The sequence below is a fragment of the Eschscholzia californica genome, unplaced genomic scaffold, assembly GCF_041429995.1.
Source record: "Eschscholzia californica isolate CP2 unplaced genomic scaffold, dmEscCali1.0.p SCAF_5, whole genome shotgun sequence".
NCBI lineage: Eukaryota > Viridiplantae > Streptophyta > Magnoliopsida > Ranunculales > Papaveraceae > Eschscholzia > Eschscholzia californica.
Window position 1 is genome coordinate 52,982,994 of NW_028238472.1, and position 20,797 is coordinate 53,003,790.

General features: G+C 37.0%; 1 protein-coding gene and 1 long non-coding RNA gene across 2 annotated transcripts; both read right to left on the reverse strand.

Annotated features, from left to right (window-relative positions):
* Positions 1 to 659: 659 nt before the first annotated feature.
* Positions 660 to 10,478, reverse strand: LOC147540578 (ABC transporter G family member 42-like). The gene is made up of 21 exons (XM_086639135.1): positions 9,926 to 10,478; positions 9,179 to 9,388; positions 7,321 to 7,405; positions 7,069 to 7,228; positions 6,813 to 6,889; positions 6,561 to 6,614; positions 6,359 to 6,449; positions 5,799 to 6,100; positions 4,655 to 5,253; positions 4,384 to 4,544; positions 4,193 to 4,302; positions 3,940 to 4,093; positions 3,656 to 3,846; positions 3,216 to 3,548; positions 2,835 to 3,125; positions 2,667 to 2,750; positions 2,447 to 2,580; positions 2,135 to 2,362; positions 1,853 to 2,024; positions 1,183 to 1,437; positions 660 to 1,096 (listed from the first exon to the last, which is right to left on the reverse strand). Exons 1-21 carry the CDS (start codon positions 10,030 to 10,032, stop codon positions 827 to 829), a joined length of 4,068 nt encoding a protein of 1,355 aa, XP_086495261.1. The 5' UTR covers positions 10,033 to 10,478; the 3' UTR covers positions 660 to 826.
* Positions 10,479 to 12,595: 2,117 nt separating this feature from the next.
* LOC147540579 (uncharacterized) lies at positions 12,596 to 14,145 on the reverse strand. The gene is made up of 2 exons (XR_015224909.1): positions 13,662 to 14,145; positions 12,596 to 13,244 (listed from the first exon to the last, which is right to left on the reverse strand). It is a non-coding gene; the product is annotated as an uncharacterized LOC147540579 (long non-coding RNA).
* Between the last annotated feature and the right edge of the window lie 6,652 nt (positions 14,146 to 20,797).

A 20,797-nucleotide genomic window follows, 5' to 3' on the forward strand; every position in this document is an offset into this window, starting at 1 on the left:
GTGTTATAATATATTGGGGCGACTCTTTCTCTATACAAAAACTGGTCTTTCTGCAGCCATAATCGGTCGGACGCTTGAGCAATTGTTAATGTCAATGAAAATTATTGCAGTAAGCATGGCTCTAATGATTGTCGTTAATTCAGTCAGAGTTATTCCTGAAAGACACATTTCACCGAAAAATTAGTGTTCGAGTCCAACGATTATTTGCTCACCTATAAAATGAAAATGTTCAATCTTGAGTCGAGAATCAATACTAACATTTTGGTTCTTATCGTCCAAAACATCGTCCCAAGTAAGAGAGCCGCAACCAAGGTGAAGAAGAATCTCACATAATTATAATCTGGGTATCTCCAATACATCACCATTGTTTTCAAAGGCAAGAGTTTAATTGCTCCCAATATGATTGAGAGTATTTAGCTCCTCCACGAGCGCCTTGTTTCGTCTAGTTATAGCCCCACATTGTTTAAGTTAGCCAACAACTCAACAAAAGATCACTATTGACTCTGAAAGAATATTACAACTTACTCATACGAAGGTGACATTTGTAGTATTCAGCAAAATCGATTCCAAGTCTAACTTCAGTTCAAGTTGAGCTTGTTTCAAGCATCCATGTTATATCACATTTCTAAGCCATCAAAATTTTTCATATCAAAATATTATAACTCCCAAAATCCTCTTATCTTAATAAATTTAATCAAAACCATTACAAACAGAAGAGAGACGGTTGTCCTTCCTTTCATATTTAGATTGTTTAACATGGAGAAACCTTCATCTCTATCTCTCTAGCTCTCGCTCTATAGATCTACTTGTTGGGGAAAACCCAACACTACTTCTTTTGAAAATTGAGAAATGAGAGACAAAACGCAAACATCGATGCAAAGAAGACGGTGAAACCAACCAAAACTCCGGCAACAACACCAATGAAATTATAATCATACCCAAAGTGATTTCTTACATAAATTTTTATCATTTGATTCTCCATTCCGGGTACTTGGATCATATCTTCTAAGTCACCATATTGAGTTACTATCAACCCATAAACTGTCCATGCTACAGGGCACATCCAATAGTACCAAATCCACCACTTGGGTATTCTCTGCATTTTTAACAATTCCAAAAACAATCAAGTCTAACATAACGCCAACACTATCAACGTATACGATTAAGAATAACAATACTTACAGGTCGTGGGATGTAGAAGCCGGAAAAGACATTAAAGAATCCATAGAAAGTAGATGCAAAGATAGCAGCGATTTGATTGTTTGGAGAGGCAGAAATAGTCATCATTCCATAGTAAGTGAAGTAGAGTAGAGTGAAGAATGAGATGAAGAAGAACCAAAAGAACTTGGCTACTTTCCATTCAAACCCAATCATCCCATACACAATAAGTGTATAAATTATAGTTTGGATTAAAGCATAGGGTACTTCAATAATAACCTGTATAGCCACACAAATACAATCAAGATAAAGCAATTTTAGCCTAAACTCATTTTCATTAACTTAAGTCTGTTTGTTCTGTGAACCAATGGTTTAAAATTCTCTAGATGTGTATGTCTCAATGCGCGCGGACGCATTTCAAGAACCCGGTAAGGTATATACATCTTAGCTCCCATTGGGGCATACACCTCATAATGGTACGCCTCAAGACGTAAGAGGTACACCATTGGGGCATATGCCTTGAGGCGTACAATCGTGAGAAATGCATACGCCTTTCACGCATTAAGGCATACGCCTCAAGGTGACGCCTCGCCTTTCATCTCTCTCTCTCTCTCTCCCTCTTTCTCTTTCTATATATATATGTGTGTGTGTGTGTGTGTGTGTGTGTGTATGTATATATGTGAAATATTTGTACCTGCGCGAGTGCATAAGGTAAGGCAGAGTACATCCCAGCGGCTCTTTCCCTATAAAAAACTGGTCTTTCTGCCGCAATAATTGGTTGGATGCTTGAGCAATTGTTAATGCCAATGAAAATTACTGCGGTAAACATGGCTCCGATGATTGTTGTTAGTTCAATCGCATTATTCCTGAGAGACACATTATACCAAAAAATTAGTGTTTAAATTAGATGTTTATTAATTTATTCGCTTACCCATAAAATGAAAATGTTCAATCTTGAGTTGGGAACGATACTAACATTTTGGTCCCGATCATCCAGAACATCGTCCCGAGTAAGAGAGCCGAAACCAAGGTGAAGAAGAATCTCGCGCAATTATAATCCGGGTATCTCCAATACATCCACCATTGTTTCCAAAGGCAAGAGTTAAATTGTTCCCAATATGATTGAGAGTATTTTGTAGGGAAGTAGAGATCTTTTGCTTCCTGAGACGGGGTTTCTAGCTCCTCCACGAGCGCCTTGTTTCGTCTAGTTAAAGTCCCACATTTTTTAAGTTAGCCAAGAACTCAGCAAAACATCACTAATTACTCCGAAAGGAACATTACAACTTACTCATAGGAAGGTGACATTTTGTAATATTCTGCAAAATCAATTCCAAGTCTAACTTCAGTTGAAGTTGAGCTTGTTTCAAGCATCCACGTTGCCGGGTTGTATCTATCTTTGATTTTTACCACACCAGGAATTGCCTAAAATACGCAGAAAGAGATGATACTATTAGTAAGATAATGGTACTCCTCCTACTAACATTAAATAAATCGAGTGACTTCAATACCTCAAAGTGTTCGATAATTTTACGAAAATCCCTACCCAATGGCCCCGAATAGATAACTCGTCCGCCTATTTTCATAAGTAGCAGCTGCGACACATACAAAATGCATCAGAGAAGATAGAGAACGTATATATGTGTGTGCCTGTGTGAGAGAGGGACATACGGACTAACCTCGTCAAAGGATTCAAATATTTCGATGCTAGGTTGATGAATGGTGCAAACGACTGTCCGACCCGTGTTGACAGTGTTTCTTACTGTCCTCATGACAATGGAAGCAGCCCTTGCATCAAGTCCAGATGTTGGTTCATCCATGAAAATTATCGAAGGATTAGCGACTAACTCGACAGCGATAGTTAACCTCTTTCTCTGTTCGGTCGATAGACCTGTAACCCCTGCCTCTCCCACTATTGCATCTTTCAGATTCTTAAGCTCTACTAACTCCATTACTTCTTCCACAAAGATCTAACAACACAAAACAAGAGCTCAAATTTAGAAAAAAGGGTAAAGTAAACAACAATTATCACGTCGAATTAGTATTTTTAAGTGACTTACCATCTTTTCATCTCGGCTAACTTCCTTGGGTAAACGGAGAAAAGCCGAATATATGAGTGATTCGTGAACAGTTACTTGAGAAGAATGGATGTCATTTTGTTCACAGTAACCTGAAATTCGGGCAAACGTTTCTTGATTCTTAGGGAACCCCGAAATCCGAATATCACCTTCTACGAATCCCCCTGTCTTTCTCCCAGCAAGAACATCTAAAAGTGTTGTTTTCCCTGCTCCACTTACACCCATTAATGCAGTTAAGACCCCTGGCCTAAAAGCTCCTGTTACTTCTCTTAGTAACTGTAATCTTTCTCCTGTCTCGCCTTTCGTCCTTAATTCCTATTTAATTCGACACAAAATCTTGATTATACATCTCAAAAAGAAAATATCAAATCTGAATAGAATCAAACTCTTAAAGACAATGAGGGTATAAGAGACATTTTTACCTTCGGCATATCAACATAGTAATTTATGTCTTTAAAGGACACGGCTAGAGGCACAAATGGAAGAACCATTCCTTTCTTGAGTGCAACCAAAGATGGACTAAGGCCATTACCATTTGTGATTGTTTCATGTTGGTTTTCTTCAATCTCATTCACTATTTCGTCCGATATAACCACTTGATGCTTCCCTATAGCTGTTTTTAGTACAAACTCTCAACTCATAGGAAGATAATAATCGAAAATTATTTAAGCTCTTAATACGAATAAACGAGGAATTAAGCGCTTACGGTTAAGGTATTTGAGTGCAATGGTGAAGAAAACGTTGAAGATGATTGCGAAACCCAAAACGGCGGCTGCGCAAATCCAAAACCAATAATCGTAAGGGAAGATACCCGCTCTCTCAAGTACCGCAACCCCCAATCTAGTTACATTATCAGACGCCTGTAAACCGAATTGATATCTTGTTAAGAAAAACTAATTTTGTTTCGAATGTTTAAAAATATACATTGAGTTTAGGACTTAATGGTAAATGGAACATACCAATTTGTTCATCCATCTTGGAGCAAGCATCTCATTTAAGGTTAAAGCATTGACAGAGTATGTCAATGGAGAAGTCCAATAACCCCATATCCACCATTTGGAAATAAGATCTGTTTATAATATAAAGAAAACAAGTCGAAATATGTTTTTGACGATGAGTAAAAGAACATGTTGAGAGTGAGAGATCTTACGTTTAGGGAGGACGAAACCACCTAACACGTACATTATAAGGATAGCGAGAGATCCACCAGTGTTTGCAATGACCATAGTCCTAGCAACACTTGCTATCAACTTAAATAAGCCCGAAGCCATTTGTTGTATCAAGAAAATCACCAAAAATTGCTTGAAAAACCTTCAAAAGAAAGAACCAAAAGAAGTAAAAATCAATTAGGCCAATTAGTCCATAACCTTCCTCGAGTTGTTTTAGTTCATTTGAAAGTTCAAACAAACGGTTAGCTTTACCTGTCGGCTTGTGGAGCGAATCCAACAGGATAATATGAAATAGCCACCCATATTAAGGACTCAATGATGGAAATAGGAACCCGAACTAGAAAATTTGGAAGGGTAAAAGTCCAAACCGGGTAGAAGAGAAGGTCTCTTTGCTTATAAAAGACAGGAAGTCTAACGACGGTTAGAGGAAGATCGGAAAATCCAGTGAACATGTTGTTATTCATAGCAAAGAGAAGTGCACCAACATAAACACTTCCATCGTCCTCGTTATTGGTATGCATTGTAGTTCTAAGGAAAAGAGTTGCAGAAACGGTCGCCATGAAAATGGTTTGAGCAATTCTTGAAATGTATGTTAAAGAGTCTCTTTTCATGAGGAGCCATTCTTTAGCAAGATTGGCCTTAAGAAGTTGAATTGTTGGGACTGTATTCTTGGTGAAAACAAGAGCTTCTTTATCGCTATAGTTCGTGTTACCAGAGACTAGAGGATCCACACTTGGGTTTAATCCAACATGAAATTCTTTGAATTTGTTTGCAAATTCGGTTGCTGATATGTAACGATATGGTTTGCTCCTGTCCGCCCAGTACTGCTCTTGCTCCTTCCTCGACGTAACCTGCCACCATGACATGTTTACATACATTACTATATATCAAAAATGCTATATGGACTCGAACCACATTATCTGACCACATGACAAACCAGTTGTACGTATACGAGAAAAAAAATCTATAGGCACTCCTTGTTTTACTATAGGCATATTGTGGAGCGCCTCTGACTTAGGCTCGTGTGGGCATCCAAGTGATGCCAAATACGCTTGTCGTATCCATAGCCAAATTGGAGTACCTATAGAAACTGAGTAGATCTGTTTGCACCCTCAGAATTGCCATAGGCCTACCCTCTCTATTAACACCATCGGACGGGTAGTCCAAGGGCACTCGGTTGGGCGTAATGCAACTGACCTTGAACAGCCCGGACTAGGGGCAGTCTGCGTGCCCTCAGATTGCCCTATCCGTGGGTCTCGGACTACTCAGTCCGAGGCCCACAGGGAGTGCTAAGAGAGAGGCGAACCTATGGCAAAATTTTGGGGCGCCTACCGACCCTGCAGAGAAATTTTTTATATACAACAAAAGCAAAATTGAGGAACAGCATAAGAATTACCTCTTGTAAGAATTCAGCGGTTCCCTTTTTCTCCGGACAACAAAACCCACACATCTCAAAGAATTCGAGAATACGATCTCGTGGGCCATGATAGATGACCTGACCGTCGGACAAAAGAATGATATCGTCAAAGAGATCAAACGTCTCGGGGTCAGGTTGGAGTAGACACATCAAAATAGTTGCCTCGGCGAGGTGAGCAGTTTGTTGTAAACACTTCACTATCTGATATGTTGTGGAGCTATCTAAACCCGTCGATATCTCATCCATGAACAATGTCCTCGATGGTCCAACTAGTATCTCCCCTGTCACATCGAACAAAAGTAGAGGAAAAGTTGTATGGACTGTTTCAAAGCAGTTTTTTCGGGGCAGCAGGCCTGTGCACTAAATATGTCGGCCCAACCTGAGCCGAGCCTGTTTATAGAAGGGGTCGTCGGCCTGCAGCCTACAAACAATTTTTTAGTCACTTTCTTTACTTAGTGTCATATATAATGCAATGTCACGGTCGAGTGAGGTCCATAGAGTGTTTTAGAAGGTGTATCACAATCAAGATAAAAGAGAACCTGTCGTTACTCGCTTCTTTTGGCCACCTGATATTCCTCTTTGCATCCCATCTCCAACAATTGTGTCTTTACATATATCAAGCCCAAGTATCTGTTTTATGTCCCATTTAATATGTCATACTCTATATTATAAGTAATCCATTAATTTCATTAGATTGATAAGATTAACAAATACCAAAAGAGTCGATTAGTCCACACTTACTTTCAAGATATAATCACATTGGAGATTGCTTTCATATCCTTCAATTGCAACACCCTAAAATAAAGAAAATGAATCAACACAAAGGTTAGTTGTTATTGGCTTTTCGAACATTTTTGTACATATAAAAATGTGGAAGTAAGATAAACGTGTAAAAGAGAAAATGTAAAAGGAGTAAGAGTACACGCGTTAATGACCTAAACGAAAGCAATTCATATCGACTTGTAAGCGCCATTAAAAGTAGAAAGATAATACCTTCATGAAAATATCGATATCTTCATCGGGAACTATTCCAACGTCCTTCTCCATCCTTTCAAGTTTAGTCACTATGTCTACAAGATTTTCGAGAAAAAGGTATTATTAAATTTGAAAACTTTATCAACCCAAGTTTTATATTCTTATTATCTTCCACTTACCGTATTCATACCAACCCAAGTTTTATATTCTTATTATCTTCCACTTACCGTATTCATACATTCTCATATTAGTGACCTTGAGTAATAAAATGTACCTTTTCTTGACCCGATTCCTTGACATTTTGCAGAAAAATCTAAAGTTTCTCGAACGGTCATCTCTGGTGTATGAATATCATTTTGACTAACATAAGACGATGTCTTCTGTGGTACAAAGTCATTAAGCTCATACCCATTATACCTAACTTTTCCCTTCACCTGTGTAACCGGAAAAATAAATCAGACACACTATATATAGTTGAAATATAAATTCACCGATCAGCGAGTTGATGAATTTAAAATTGTTTAACCTTTAAATTAGAATCTAGCCTTCCTGCCAATGCCAACAATAATGTGGTTTTTCCTGAGGATGGAGGACCTAATAGAAGTGTCATCCTGTCAAAATATCACATAAAAACAAATCCAAATTATGAGTAGTTTTACATTTTTCGGTTAAGTATCGTACTAAAAATTTAAAATGTTTGTGTGACGGTTTATGGTTGGTACTAAAAATCATATTGATTTATGACAGTTTTGAGCATATTAGGCATTTCCAGTGTATCCAAGTCATTTGATGTGATTTACGATTTACTCAATGTAATGTCAAAAGACAAACTTACCCAAGCGGAAATGGTACATTGAAGATTCATTTTTTAAATGGTAATTGAATTTAGCCCTCCAAATGATATTCCTTCAAGAGGCCGTTAAAAGGGCGTGTGTGCATAACGACAATTCTACCCTTAAGTTTTCAAGCCTTGTGTTCTTCTTTTTCTTGCCGGTTGAGCAAGAGAGAGATTTAGGGAAGTCTAAAGAAAAAAAAAAGATTCAAGGATGAAAACCTAATGAAGAAGAAGAAGATGGTTTTTGGGAGTAGGGTAAATTTGTCATTGTTGTTAATTGAGAAACCTTATCCGTTATTTAGAGTGGGTAAGTTCAATGACCATTAAAAAAGGGGCAAATTCAATATACCGCTCCCGCCCGAGGGCAAGGGTTAATTCATTATTAGCTACCTTATTACGACTAACTCAGTTTTCGGCCCTCATGTTGACTACCTCACCTTTTGGCCCCAACTTACAGATTCCTCACTTCCTGTTTATTTGTTTAACTTTCGCTTTCGAAAGAAGGGAAATAGGAAGAGATACTTGGTAACGAAGATAGTCGACTACTCAACAACCCTATTTTTCTCTCTTTCCATTTGCTTTCCCTCGCCTTCTTTTCGATTCAACTTCTTTAATAGGAAGAAAAGAAGAAGAAAAGAGTAACGTAACTAGATAAAGTATCAAAAAAAATTGGTAAAACAATACAGGCTAAAAAGGTGAATAGGTCAAAATGTGAGGGGCAAATAGGAACTAGGTTTAAAGATGGCTCTTCGTTCAGCATCCAGGATATTGATGTCAACATTGACTCAACCAACATCATGAATCTAATGACTAAACGGACCACACAACCACCATGGAAAGCAAGAAGACTGAGCTCGAGTAAAGAGACTTCGCAACAGATTTCGTATTGTGAAGGTTAAGCATATATTTCGAGAGGCAAACCGGGCAGCTGACTATTTGTCCAAAATGTTCCTAGGAGATCAAGCGACTATTGTTGAAACCAGTAATTTGCCGGTTGAATTATCAAATATTATTAATATGGATTCGAGGGGAACAGTGAGAATGAGAAAAGGGCGGGGCTAATATATTGTATATACGATACTTAGGTTTTAATTTCTTCTCTGTTTTGCTTCTATTGTATCAGGTCGGGCTCTTATTCCGCTTACCAATACAAAAATAAAAAAAACTAACCTTAGTAAATGTTAATCCTTATGTGGGCAGTTATAAAACCATTATATTGTGTTCACCACCTTTTGGTGTAACAGTTGGACACCCCTCTTAAGTCCATGAAGTCGTAGGATCAAGTTTCGGTGGAAGCAGTTTGCCATCAAGATTCATCCTATGTAATTTACGCTACAAATAATGTAATAATTTGTCGGGTTTTAGGCCTCTTTCTTGTCGGCTTTTAGGCCTCTTTGTTGTTGGGCTTTAGACCTCTTTAGTTCTTGGTTTAAATTAGGCGGTTATCGTGCTTATTACATCTTCATGATGCATCATTACCTTGTAACGACTAACTTATATCGTAGTCGAATTCTCAACAACAACAAAAAAAAACCCTTCAAGAAATTACCTAGAAGGTTTGATTTCACCAGAAGCATCTTTGAGGATGGTGAGACTTGTTCTCTTAGAAACTCTTAGACCTAGAAGTTGTGGAATTGATTCTGCAATATTTCTTGAAGTGTTGAAAAGGGTAGGAAGAGATCTCTTCCCAACATAGCAATCTGCTTCAATTGTTAAATTCTCAAACTTAACTTCCACTCTTGGAAGTTCAATTCCAACCCTACATGTAAAAATCAATCAAATTATATTAACTCGACAAAATAAACAACAATTAATTTCGTTATATGTAGTAGATATTTTTATCAGAAAAACTGAAATCCTAATGAATGTTTCTTGCTTGTTTTCCTTAAATTTATCAACTACAAAAGTATTTTTATATTTTACCACGATAATATTTACTTATACTAAAAAAAATAATGATAATAATAATTAATCAATCAATTAAAAAATCATATAAGATAAAAAAAAAATGAATAAAGGGGGTAATCTTTTTAAGTGTTCCTATTGGATATTGCATGTAACAACAAATTAAAATATCACTATACATGACAAAAAAAACAATTAAAATACAAAACCAAAACATAGAAAACAAGACTAAGAAATCCAACATCTTGGGTACAAGAAAGAGTCTAAATCCCAAGTACTTGAATCCCTTTCAACAAAAAAAAGTACTTGAATCCCAACTATACCCATATAATAAGGGATTTTGACCAAAGATATTACCAATAAAGTTTGAGAGAGAGAGATGAAAACATACCTATCAATCCTTTGTCTCAATTTTGTCAAGAGTTTTTCATTATCTTCTTCTACAATCTTGAAAATACTCTCAATGAAATCATGTCTGGTTTGTTTACTCATCATCATCAAAACTTCACAACTCCAAACCCCTTCTTCCTCTTCTTTTTCCTCCTACTTTAACCACACTAACTACTATGATATACCCTCTTAGGTAAAACTACAAATGCATATTTTCACTCTCCTCACTCCTCATTTATAGTGTAGGATACTAAATCTTAAAGATCTCTTCCTTCCTACTTTCTCCTTGAGGTGTCAATGACATAATGATCTTGCACTTTTTTAAACCACATGTTTATGTGTTCACTTTTTTTTATACAAAATCTAGATGATGTGAATATGTGTTTTATCATACAAACTCGGTTATTAGATAAATCTTATTTAATGACAAAAAAAACACTTTTTCCAAACTTTTTATTCTTTAGGGAAGTTTTAAAGGCGATCCGGTACGTATTATAGGCGTCTCCTTCCTTCACAAGCTCCCCTCCAAATATGTATTTAGAGAAACGGGGAGCATCTTTAAAATTTCCATATGTTTTTTATTTATACGAAAATCTTTTTCTACTTTTAACTAGTAATAAATACTCCCTCTGTCCCAATTTAAGAGTCCCGTATTCCTTTTTCGTCTGTCCCATATTAAGAGTCTCATTCATCTTTTATCATATAAAATCCATAGATTTTCCAATTATACCCGTGTTGACAATATATAATGTATTTATTACTTAATTAAAACAATTTGTATTTTGGTAATCTTTTAGAAAGAGATGAAAATAATTTGTGTTTATGGAAACTAATCTTATATATAGTACTAATTCTTTTGAATTCCAAAAAACATGTTAAAAATTAATGTGGGTAAAAATGAAAAAGTAAAAGTTGTGAAAAAAAGGTTACGTTTTTAAAATGAGACTCTTAATTTGGGACGGAGAAAGTATTAAAATTTACCTGATTGGTAACATGAGTTGGACATGTGGTGAAAAAATGGAAGAAATTTATGACTCTATATATTAGACATGTTAGAAAATCCTATTGTTTATTATCTTTTGATTTCTCCAAAGCAAACCCAATTTAAGACTCCATTTCCACTTGTCATTTCCTTTTTGATCCCCACCAATTCTTCCTCCATTCTTGACCATCAAAAACTCATTTTAATTCGTTCAATTCCACTTACCCAAATTTTCATTTCACAAGAAAATACATGTCTTAATTGATTGGTGTTGTGTTTGGCTAAAGAAGAAAGTATTTTACAGGATTCTCTTCTTTAAAAAATAATGCCTCTCTCTCTCTCTCCTTCTCTCTCTAGAATTAAGAAGAGGAGTGGTTGTCTCAGTCTTTGAAATAAATGATGGTCATGAACTAGCAGAAATGGGAATATGGGATAGGATTTGTGGCGTATGGTAAAACTCTGTTAGAGAAAAAATAGTACTATAGGATTGATCAAGAATTTAAAGAGTTGGCATTATCCCACATTATCTAGCTAGATATTAAAATTTTAAGACCACAATATTTGTTTCATGTTTAACTTTTGATAACAATCAATTAAGTTCGAAATCATTTCTATAGTTAAACAATCGTATCGAATTGATATCTAACTGATTTTTTATTAGAGGTACGTAAAACTTATACTCTACCACCACTATATGTTCATTAGGGGTTTGGAGCATATCCCAAATGTGTAGAATACAACTTTTTTTAGTGCCAATATTCTTATAAAAAAATAAGGCTAGCGTTTTGGGGAAATCAAAATAATTTCTGGGGAAAATAGTGAAAATTTAAAAAAACAGAAACCAAACACAGCCTAACCGTCGCCGACAAAACGGCGTCTGCCGGAAGCTCGACAGCGGCCGCAACTTTTTATCTCTTCTTTCTTTCTCTTATCTCTCTCTTGTCTCTCTCTCTCTCTCCCTTCTCTCTCTTTCTCTCTTTCTTCTTGCTATCTTTTGTCCCTCTCTAAATCGGCGAAGGGGAGGAACCCCTTCGTCGGATTTCTGGTTTCCAGACGAAACCAGATCGGTTTCGTCTGGAAACTAGGGTTCCAACGAAGGGGTTCCTCCCCTTCGCCGGAGATATAGAGAGAGATGAGAGAGAGAGCAGAGAGAGGAAAGAGGGGAGAGGGAAGAGAGAGGAGAGAGAGAGAGAAGAAATGGACAAGTGAGAAAGAAGAAGAAGTGTTGTAGAGTCTCGCCGGAATTTATGATGAAGGTCGTCGGAGTTCATGGTGTAAGTGTGAGAAGGAGAAGATGGGAGAAGCTGAAAATAATAAGTGTTTGGAAGAAAAAAAAATTGTTTTCACTCAAAAATCTGTATCCCGAAACTATTTTGATTTCCTCAAAGCGCTTGCAAAAAATAAATGTGTTTACGATGTTGTCTTTGCTTTTACCACCTCACACGGGTACGAAGTTTTGTTATTGGTGAAGGATCTACGAGTCATTCCAAAAAGCCACAAGGCTTATTAAGTTTGAGCGTTTACCTATAACTTAAACTTTAGACACTATCGTGAACGATGTGAAACTATCAGAATATGTACAAAGTAAATAAATTCAATCAATTTCTTCTCTCTGAACGTCGGCCCAGAATTTGAAGTATTTGAACTCAGAATTTCCTTTTTTTTTTTTTTGAATCCAAGGGATACATATCCATTAATAAGTGATAAAATTACAAGGATGATAATTGTTATTTCTCTCTTCTGGATACGTCATGCTATTTACATACCTATAAATGCAAATGCCTCCTGAAGGGGAAGAAATTGGACTAGACACAGACACTATTGGGATCCTAAAGATCCGAGAAAAGAGACCCTAAAGATCTGACAAAAGGATCCTAAAGATCCGACAAAAATAACTGAAAAAAACTAAAATCACCATCGCCGGTAAACCTTCAATGCCGCCGGAAAACCGCCTTTTTTCACCGACAAAACCGCCACCATCACCGGAACACCGCCGCCACCAAAGAAAACCAGTCGCTTCATCATCAACATCGACGCCACCACTTCTCCATCATCACATTCATATTGTCTTCAACAAAACACCACCACTGAACCCCCACCACCACCACACCACCATCTCACCAACACCACCACCATCATTATCATCATCTCCAGACACCACCGCATAACCTACACCACCACCAACCCACCCTCACGAAAACCACCACTAGATCCTGCCGTAACCCCTATTGCACCACCACCACCACTGCAACCACGTGATATAGGATTGAACATCTTCCAATACCATTTCCATTGAAGGGCAAAAAAACAAAGAAGAAAACCAGATTTCTTCAAGAAACTAAATGATGCAGGGGCACCCGGCGTGGAGACTTTTTCCATGACCGAACCCGGTCATGGGCCAACCGGCCATAGAGAGTAGTTTTAGGAAGTCCTAATTTTAGTATGATTATTAGAGAATTTAGGTTTAGGAAATTATGTTATTTTAGTATTTCCAATAATTGGAAAGGTCCAGATTTGAGTCTAGTTATTTAGGCAGTTGCAGTATTTTAATTATCTAGGAAAGTCTAATTCAAGTCTATCTAGGAAAGTCCAGAATCCTATAAAAGGACATCTAGTTAGTCCATTATTCACAGATTGAAGAGAAAACCCCTTTCAAGTTTAATAAAGTTTAGTATTTTCGAGTTATTTCATCTTTATTTTATCGTTCTTGTTAAGTTTATTCGTCTTCTTTAATTCCGCTGCGTTTCTACATCACTAAACCAGACCAATATGTATATCAAAACATAAAAAACCCTAGATTTAGTGATTCACAGAGAGTCTGCAATTAGAGAGAGAAAGAAGAAGATGAAGAGAGAGAGAGATCTAATCAAAAGACAACTAATCATAAATCTAAGAAAATAGAAGAAATAATTAAAACTGAAAGGAAAAAAGCAAAACAAAAGAGGAAAATCCCGACGAAGGGAGGACCCTTCGCCGGAGAGAACGATCATCTGAAGACGGTTGAAGACTTCTAGAGAACTCAGAATTTTCTTGATGACACATGATAGCTCAAAATTATATCTATTTGTATTTGAAAAATATAGAGATTTAGAATCATTCACACAAAATTTATGACTTAAAACCTACCTAGTGACACATGTTAGGAGAATCTTTTTTAACTTAATTAATTCAAAACCTTATAGCCTTGTAGCTGTCCTAACTAATTTACCTTTTAGGATTTCTTTAGGTAAGCATATTTCATTTCACCAAATTTAGTTGCTCCATTTCTAAAAGAATGCCACAAAACAGAATGCAGAAAAAATGGGGTTAGCCAAAAGAAAAATAATAAAATGGTCATGTAAAGGGAATGATTAGAAAGAAAAAAACTGCCACAACTAAAAGATGGAACAAAAACAAATAAAATATTGGGCACCTACGGCTTCTTGGTGTATTAATTGGGCACTCGCTCCGCAATTTAGAGATTACAAATTCGATCAGCTGGAAGTGGAAATTCAAGATTTGTTGAATTTTGATATAAATGAACTGAAGGTACATTAGAGGTAGGATGGCCTTTAAGTATTTTTTTTTTTGTTAAGGAAGGATGGCCTTTAAGTATTGATATGTGGCTTTTAGAGGCTGAGGATATTTTAAAATCAAGTCATTGTTTCGTGATTTATCAGTACCTTGTAATGATCTTGGTGTCCATGGTAAAAAAACAATCAGGGGCTTGCTTACTTTGGGGCTTGGTTCTAAGCTCATATCTCTTATAGCCAACAATTTGCCAAGCCCAGGCTCCAGCTAGTGAAATGAAAAGAAAGTTATATAGGCACACAAAAATGTGTATGATGCCAACACATCACATCATCATACTCGACTTTGGTCCATGTAATTTGACCAAGTTAATTGTTAAAGCCACCTAGGATAAAAAAGAAGATGAATTGGTTTCTGTTTCGCCAGCCAACAGACAAATCTGTTGGGGTCCCTCCTTATAATTAAAGGACTCCTAGTTGGAATAGGATTTCCCTTATTCCTTGTTTGGGGAAAAAATAGAAGTTTCTATTTTTTCAAGCCTAAAAAGGAATTCCTATTTCTTCTGGTAAACCTCCTTATTTATTATTATAAATAGGGAATGAAAGGGAAGAGATTATACACAACAACTTCCAGAACAAAGAGAAGTCAGAGAAAGAGAGATTTCTGAAGTGGTTCTTTCAAGAGAGATTGAAAGAGCAGAATATTGGTTTGAAGAAAAGAAGATTATTAATCTTGTGAAGCAATTTAGTTTGTGGTTATCTTCTTCAACCTTTAGTAATCTAGGATTTGTTCAAATCCTAAGGAGTAAGAGATTTTATTTCTTTGTTTCTTTGTTCAGTTTATCCACCATAGGTTTGGTGAAGAGTTGTCCAAGAGTGTTTCTATACATCTTGAAGAGTTGTGTAACCCATTATTTAATTATAGTGGAAGATTTCTGGACTAGGTCCCGTGGTTTTTTACCTTCTAGTGTGGAGGGGTTTTTTGCCACGTTAAATAATCTTGGTGTCTCTGCTTTTACTTTCACATCGTTTATCTTCATATTCCTGAACAAGTTAATTAGAGTTTCTTTTCTTAACAAGTGGTACCAGAGCTAAGGTTGGATTTATTGTTCAGAAATATGGAAGTGAATACTAATCGTATGATTAGTTTAGATGGAGAAAACTATTTGATGTGGAAAGCAAAAATGGAAGATTTGTTATACTGCAAAGACCTAGCTGCACCCATTGAAAATCACGGTACAAAACCGATGAAGATAGATGAAGAAGACTGGAAGGTATTAGATCGTAAGGTTGTTGGATTTATTCGACAATGGGTAGAACCCAGTGTTTTTCATCATGTATCAACGGAGACTTCCGCTTATAGTCTATGGAGGAAATTAGAAGAATTGTATGATCAGAAGACAGCTGCCAAAAAGGCTTACTTGTTTAGAAAGCTAGGAAAATTACAATATAAAGAAGGAACCTCAATTGCTCAACACTTGAATGAGATGAAAAGTCTAGTAAACCAGCTTTCTGCAATGAAGTTAGTTTTGGATGATGAGTTGCAGGCCTTACTTCTTCTAAATTCTTTACCAGATAGTTGGGAGACATTGGTGGTGTCTCTTAGCAATTCTGCTCCTGATGGCATAATGCGTATGAATCACGTAACAGGTAGTTTGTTGAATGAAGAAACAAGAAGGAAATCGTCGTCAGACGAGTCTCATTCAGAGGCACTTGTTACAGAAAGACGGGGGAGAGGTAAAAGTAGAAAACCTCATAACCGTGATAAGTCAAGGGGGAGATCAAAACCAAAGAAAGAAGTTAGATGTTTTGGTTGTGGAAAAATGGGTCATTACAAGAGTGATTGCAAGAAACCAAAGAAGGAAAATAAAAAGGATGATGAAAAACAAGATAATGTTGCGGCAGTTGCCTCAGGTGATGACATTATCTTACTCTCAGGTTGTGGAGACACTTGCTTAAGTATGACTGAGTCAGAACCAGAAACAACATGGTTGGTTGACTCAGGTGCTTCGTATCATGCTATTCCATGTAAGGATTTCTTTAACTCTTACAGAACTGGTGACCTTGGCAAAGTCAGGATGGGAAACTTAGGTTTCTCAAAAATCGTAGGAATTGGAGAAGTGAAAATTGAGACGAGCACAGGGAGTACATTGATTCTTAAGAATGTGAGGCATATACCAGATCTTCGATATAACCTAATCTCTACCGGAGTATTAGATGATGAAGGGTACCACAGTCACTTTGGTGATGGAAAGTGGAAGCTCACAAAAGGGTCAATGGTGATAGCAAGAGGGAAGAAGTGTTGTACTTTATACAGGACTCAAGTAAAACTGTGTAAAGGAGAATTGAATGCAGTTGAAAAAGATTCTTCCACTGATCTTTGGCATAGAAGACTCGGGCACATGAGCGAGAAAGGACTTCAAATCCTTGCTAAACGACAAGACTTACCGAACGTAAAAGGTATAAATTTAAACACTTGTTCTCATTGTTTAGTAGGAAAGCAACATAGAGTATCCTTTCAAAGGAATGCATCTGAAAGAAAATCCAGTGTTTTGGAGCTCGTTTATTCTGACGTTTGTGGGCCTTTAAAGGTCAAAACACTTGGTGGTGCTTTGTATTTTGTTACTTTTATAGATGATGCTTCCAGGAAAGTTTGGGCATATGCCATAAAGACCAAAGATCAGGTACTTGCAGTTTTCAAGAATTTCCACAACATGGTAAAACGGGAGACAGGAAAATCATTGAAGTGCATTCGCACTGACAATGGAGGAGAATACATCGGGTCGTTTGAAGAGTATTGCAAAACCCATGGTATTCGACATGAACAGACAGTTCCCAGAACTCCACAACAAAATGGTGTAGCAGAACGCATGAACCGCACGATTGTGGAGAGGATCAGATGTATGCTCTCAGAAGCAAAGCTGCCTAAAAGCTTCTGGGGTGAAGCAATGCGTACTGCATGTTATCTGATTAATTTATCACCTTCAGCACCATTAGATGGAGATGTAGCTGAGAGAGTGTGGGCTGGGAAAGAAGTCAGTTATGAACACTTAAGGGTGTTTGGTTGCAGGGCTTTTGTGCATATACCTAAAGATCAAAGAGCAAAGCTTGATGATAAAGCCAAGCAATGCATCTTTTTAGGGTATGCAGATGAGAAGTTCGGATACAGGTTATGGGATCCAGTCGATAAGAAGATTATTAGAAGTAGAGATGTGGTCTTTCTTGAAAATCAAACTATTGAGGACTTTGGGAAAGTTGAGAAGCATGAGAATCATAGTAATGATCTCATTGATCTAGATCCACATATCTCTTCTAAGGTTATGCAGGATAATGCAGGTGAAGAACAAAATCATGAAGATGAAGCTCATGAAGATGTTCCTATGGGTGATGATATTGAGCAGGAAATGGAAGTTCAACATGAACCACCAGCTGAATTGAGAAGATCGACTAGAGATAGAGCACCATCTACCAAGTATCCTCCACACGAGTATGTGATGGTTACAGATAGTGGAGAACCACAGTGTTATGAAGAAGCCATAGATGATGAACACAAGAAGGAGTGGTTGAAAGCTATGCAAGATGAGATTGAATCATTGCATAAGAACAACACTTTTAAGTTGGTTGAAAAACCTAAGAATAAGAAAATTCTTAAAAATAAGTGGGTTTTCAAAATCAAAACCGAAGAAAGAAATTCACAACCACGGTATAAGGCACGCCTAGTGGTGAAAGGATTTGGGCAGAAGAAGGGTATTGATTTTGATGAGATTTTCTCTCCTGTGGTGAAAATGTCCTCTATACGGTTAGTATTGGGATTGGCTGCAAGTATGAACCTAGAAATTGAACAACTAGATGTCAAGACCGCTTTCCTTCATGGTGACTTGGAGGAAGATGTGTATATGGAACAACCAACAGGGTTTGAAGTTAAAGGTAAGGAACACTTGGTTTGTAAGTTAGAGAAGAGTTTATATGGGTTGAAACAAGCACCAAGACAGTGGTACAAAAAGTTTGAATCATTCATGAAGGATCAAGGGTATCACAGGACGGCTTCAGATCATTGTGTTTTCGTTCATAAATTTCCTGATGGAGATTTGATTATACTTCTACTTTATGTTGATGATATGTTGATTGTTGGTCAGGATGCTAATAAAATTAGCAGGTTAAAGAAGGAACTAAACAAGTATTTCGATATGAAAGACTTGGGTCCAGCAAAACAAATTCTTGGCATGCATATCTCTCGTGATAGGAAAGCTGGAAAACTTTGGCTATCACAAGAAAGATACATTGAGAAGGTTCCAGAAAGGTTCAATATGGACAAGACAAAACCAGTGAGTTGTCCATTAGCCAGTCACTTCAAGTTGACTCGTGATCAGTGTCCATCAACTAGAAGTGAGAAAGAAGAAATGGAGAAAATTCCTTATGCTTCAGCTGTAGGAAGCTTGATGTATGCAATGGTGTGTACAAGACCGGACATTGCATTTGCAGTTGGAGTAGTAAGCAGATTTCTTGCTAATCCAGGCAAAGAGCATTGGTTAGCAGTGAAGTGGATTCTGAAGTATCTTAGAGGTACGTCTAAAGCTCGTATATGTTTTGGTAATGATAAGCCAGTATTAGTCGGTTACACAGATGCAGACATGGCAGGAGATGTAGACTCTAAAAGGTCCACATCAGGCTACTTATTTACATTTTCAGGGGGAGCAGTGTCATGGCAATCTAAATTACAAAAGTGTGTAGCTTTATCTACTACAGAGGCAGAATATATTGCCATTACAGAATGTTGCAAGGAGATGTTATGGATGAAAAGGCTGTTAGAAGAACTTGGTATGAAACAGAATAATTATGTTATTCATTGCGACAGTCAAAGTGCCATCCACCTCAGTAAGAATTCTAGTTTCCATTCCAAGTCCAAGCATATAAATGTGAGATACCAGTGGATCCAAGATGTTCTTGAAGAAAAGGTGTTGAAGATCGAGAAAATCCATACTGACGACAATGGTTCAGATATGATGACAAAACCATTACCCAAAGGCAAACATGAGCTATGTAGCAGTGTTGCAGGTTTGGGGATGGTAGGTCCCTCTTCATAAGTCGGGAGGGGGAGTTTGTTGGGGTCCCTCCTTATAATTAAAGGACTCCTAGTTGGAATAGGATTTCCCTTATTCCTTGTTTGGGGAAAAAATAGAAGTTTCTATTTTTTCAAGCCTAAAAAGGAATTCCTATTTCTTCTGGTAAACCTCCTTATTTATTATTATAAATAGGGAATGAAAGGGAAGAGATTATACACAACAACTTCCAGAACAAAGAGAAGTCAGAGAAAGAGAGATTTCTGAAGTGGTTCTTTCAAGAGAGATTGAAAGAGCAGAATATTGGTTTGAAGAAAAGAAGATTATTAATCTTGCACTACAAAATGGATGACCTTTAGCTACGCCTTTTTTGTTACGGACTCCCTGATCCGTAGCCATTACTCAGCATTTGCTATGATTATTTTGTAGTCGTAGCAAATACCTGTCAATAGCTACAGAATTATCCTACACTTGCTACGCATAAATCCGTAGCAACTGAGTCATACGCACAAATGGTTGGAAAAATGAAAAATGTGTTTTTGCTACGGTTTATTTCTCATAGCAATTGAGGGGCAGCTGCTACGACTTGTCCGTAGTTATTGGGTTCATAAATAGTAGCAGATCAAGGTTAAGTTGCGCGCGAAAATTTGCGCCAAAATTTTAAGGTGCCTATGGTAAAAATAGCCAAAATGTTAGGTGCTTTTCGTAGAAGAGTTCAAAAATTTTGGGGTGCCCTAATCCCAAATCATAACGAGACCGTTCTAGAGAGAGAGGGAGTTCGGGGGAGAGAGAGAAAAAGAGAGGAGAGATTTCGAGAGAGAGATAGAGTTCGATTGATTGGGTTTAGGGTTAACTTAGATCAATTTTTGAGGTTTGTTTCTCGAATCTTTATTTTTATTTTTTATTTAATCTTTCAATTTCTGTTATCCTGTTTGTGGGTTATGAGGTTGCGATTAGTGTTTGATTTTAGGGTTCTTTTGCCTTGCTAGTGAGTGGAATACATTAACAAGTCAATTTTTAACATTATGACTTATTGTACTGATTCTAATGCTTCTAAATCAATGTTTGTACTCTCTTCATCTCTTGTATTCTATTGTAGTCAACCCTATACCTTTTTGGTCTTCATATGAAAATTTTATAGACAATCGAGATTGTTCAACTTTTCTTACTAATTGTATGAGGTGATTGATCTCTATGGCTCTCTCCGAAGGTTCAACAAGCTATTAGCTATGCGAGGGTATTTTAGTGAGCTCTCTTTTTTATCTCTCGTAGCACCATGAGTACAGTAAGATGGAATCCCATTTTCCATACTTGAGAGTCAC

Excerpts from the sequence above, each read along its gene's own strand:
- LOC147540578 (XM_086639135.1), bottom strand. The coding sequence starts at position 10,032 with ATGATGATGAGTAAACAAACCAGACATGATTTCATTGAGAGTATTTTC. Across the intron at positions 6,890-7,068 it reads AGGAATCGGGTCAAGAAAAG|ACATAGTGACTAAACTTGAA; the intron begins GTACATTTTATT and ends AAAATCTTGTAG. Across the intron at positions 6,615-6,812 it reads ATATCGATATTTTCATGAAG|GGTGTTGCAATTGAAGGATA; the intron begins GTATTATCTTTC and ends TCTTTATTTTAG.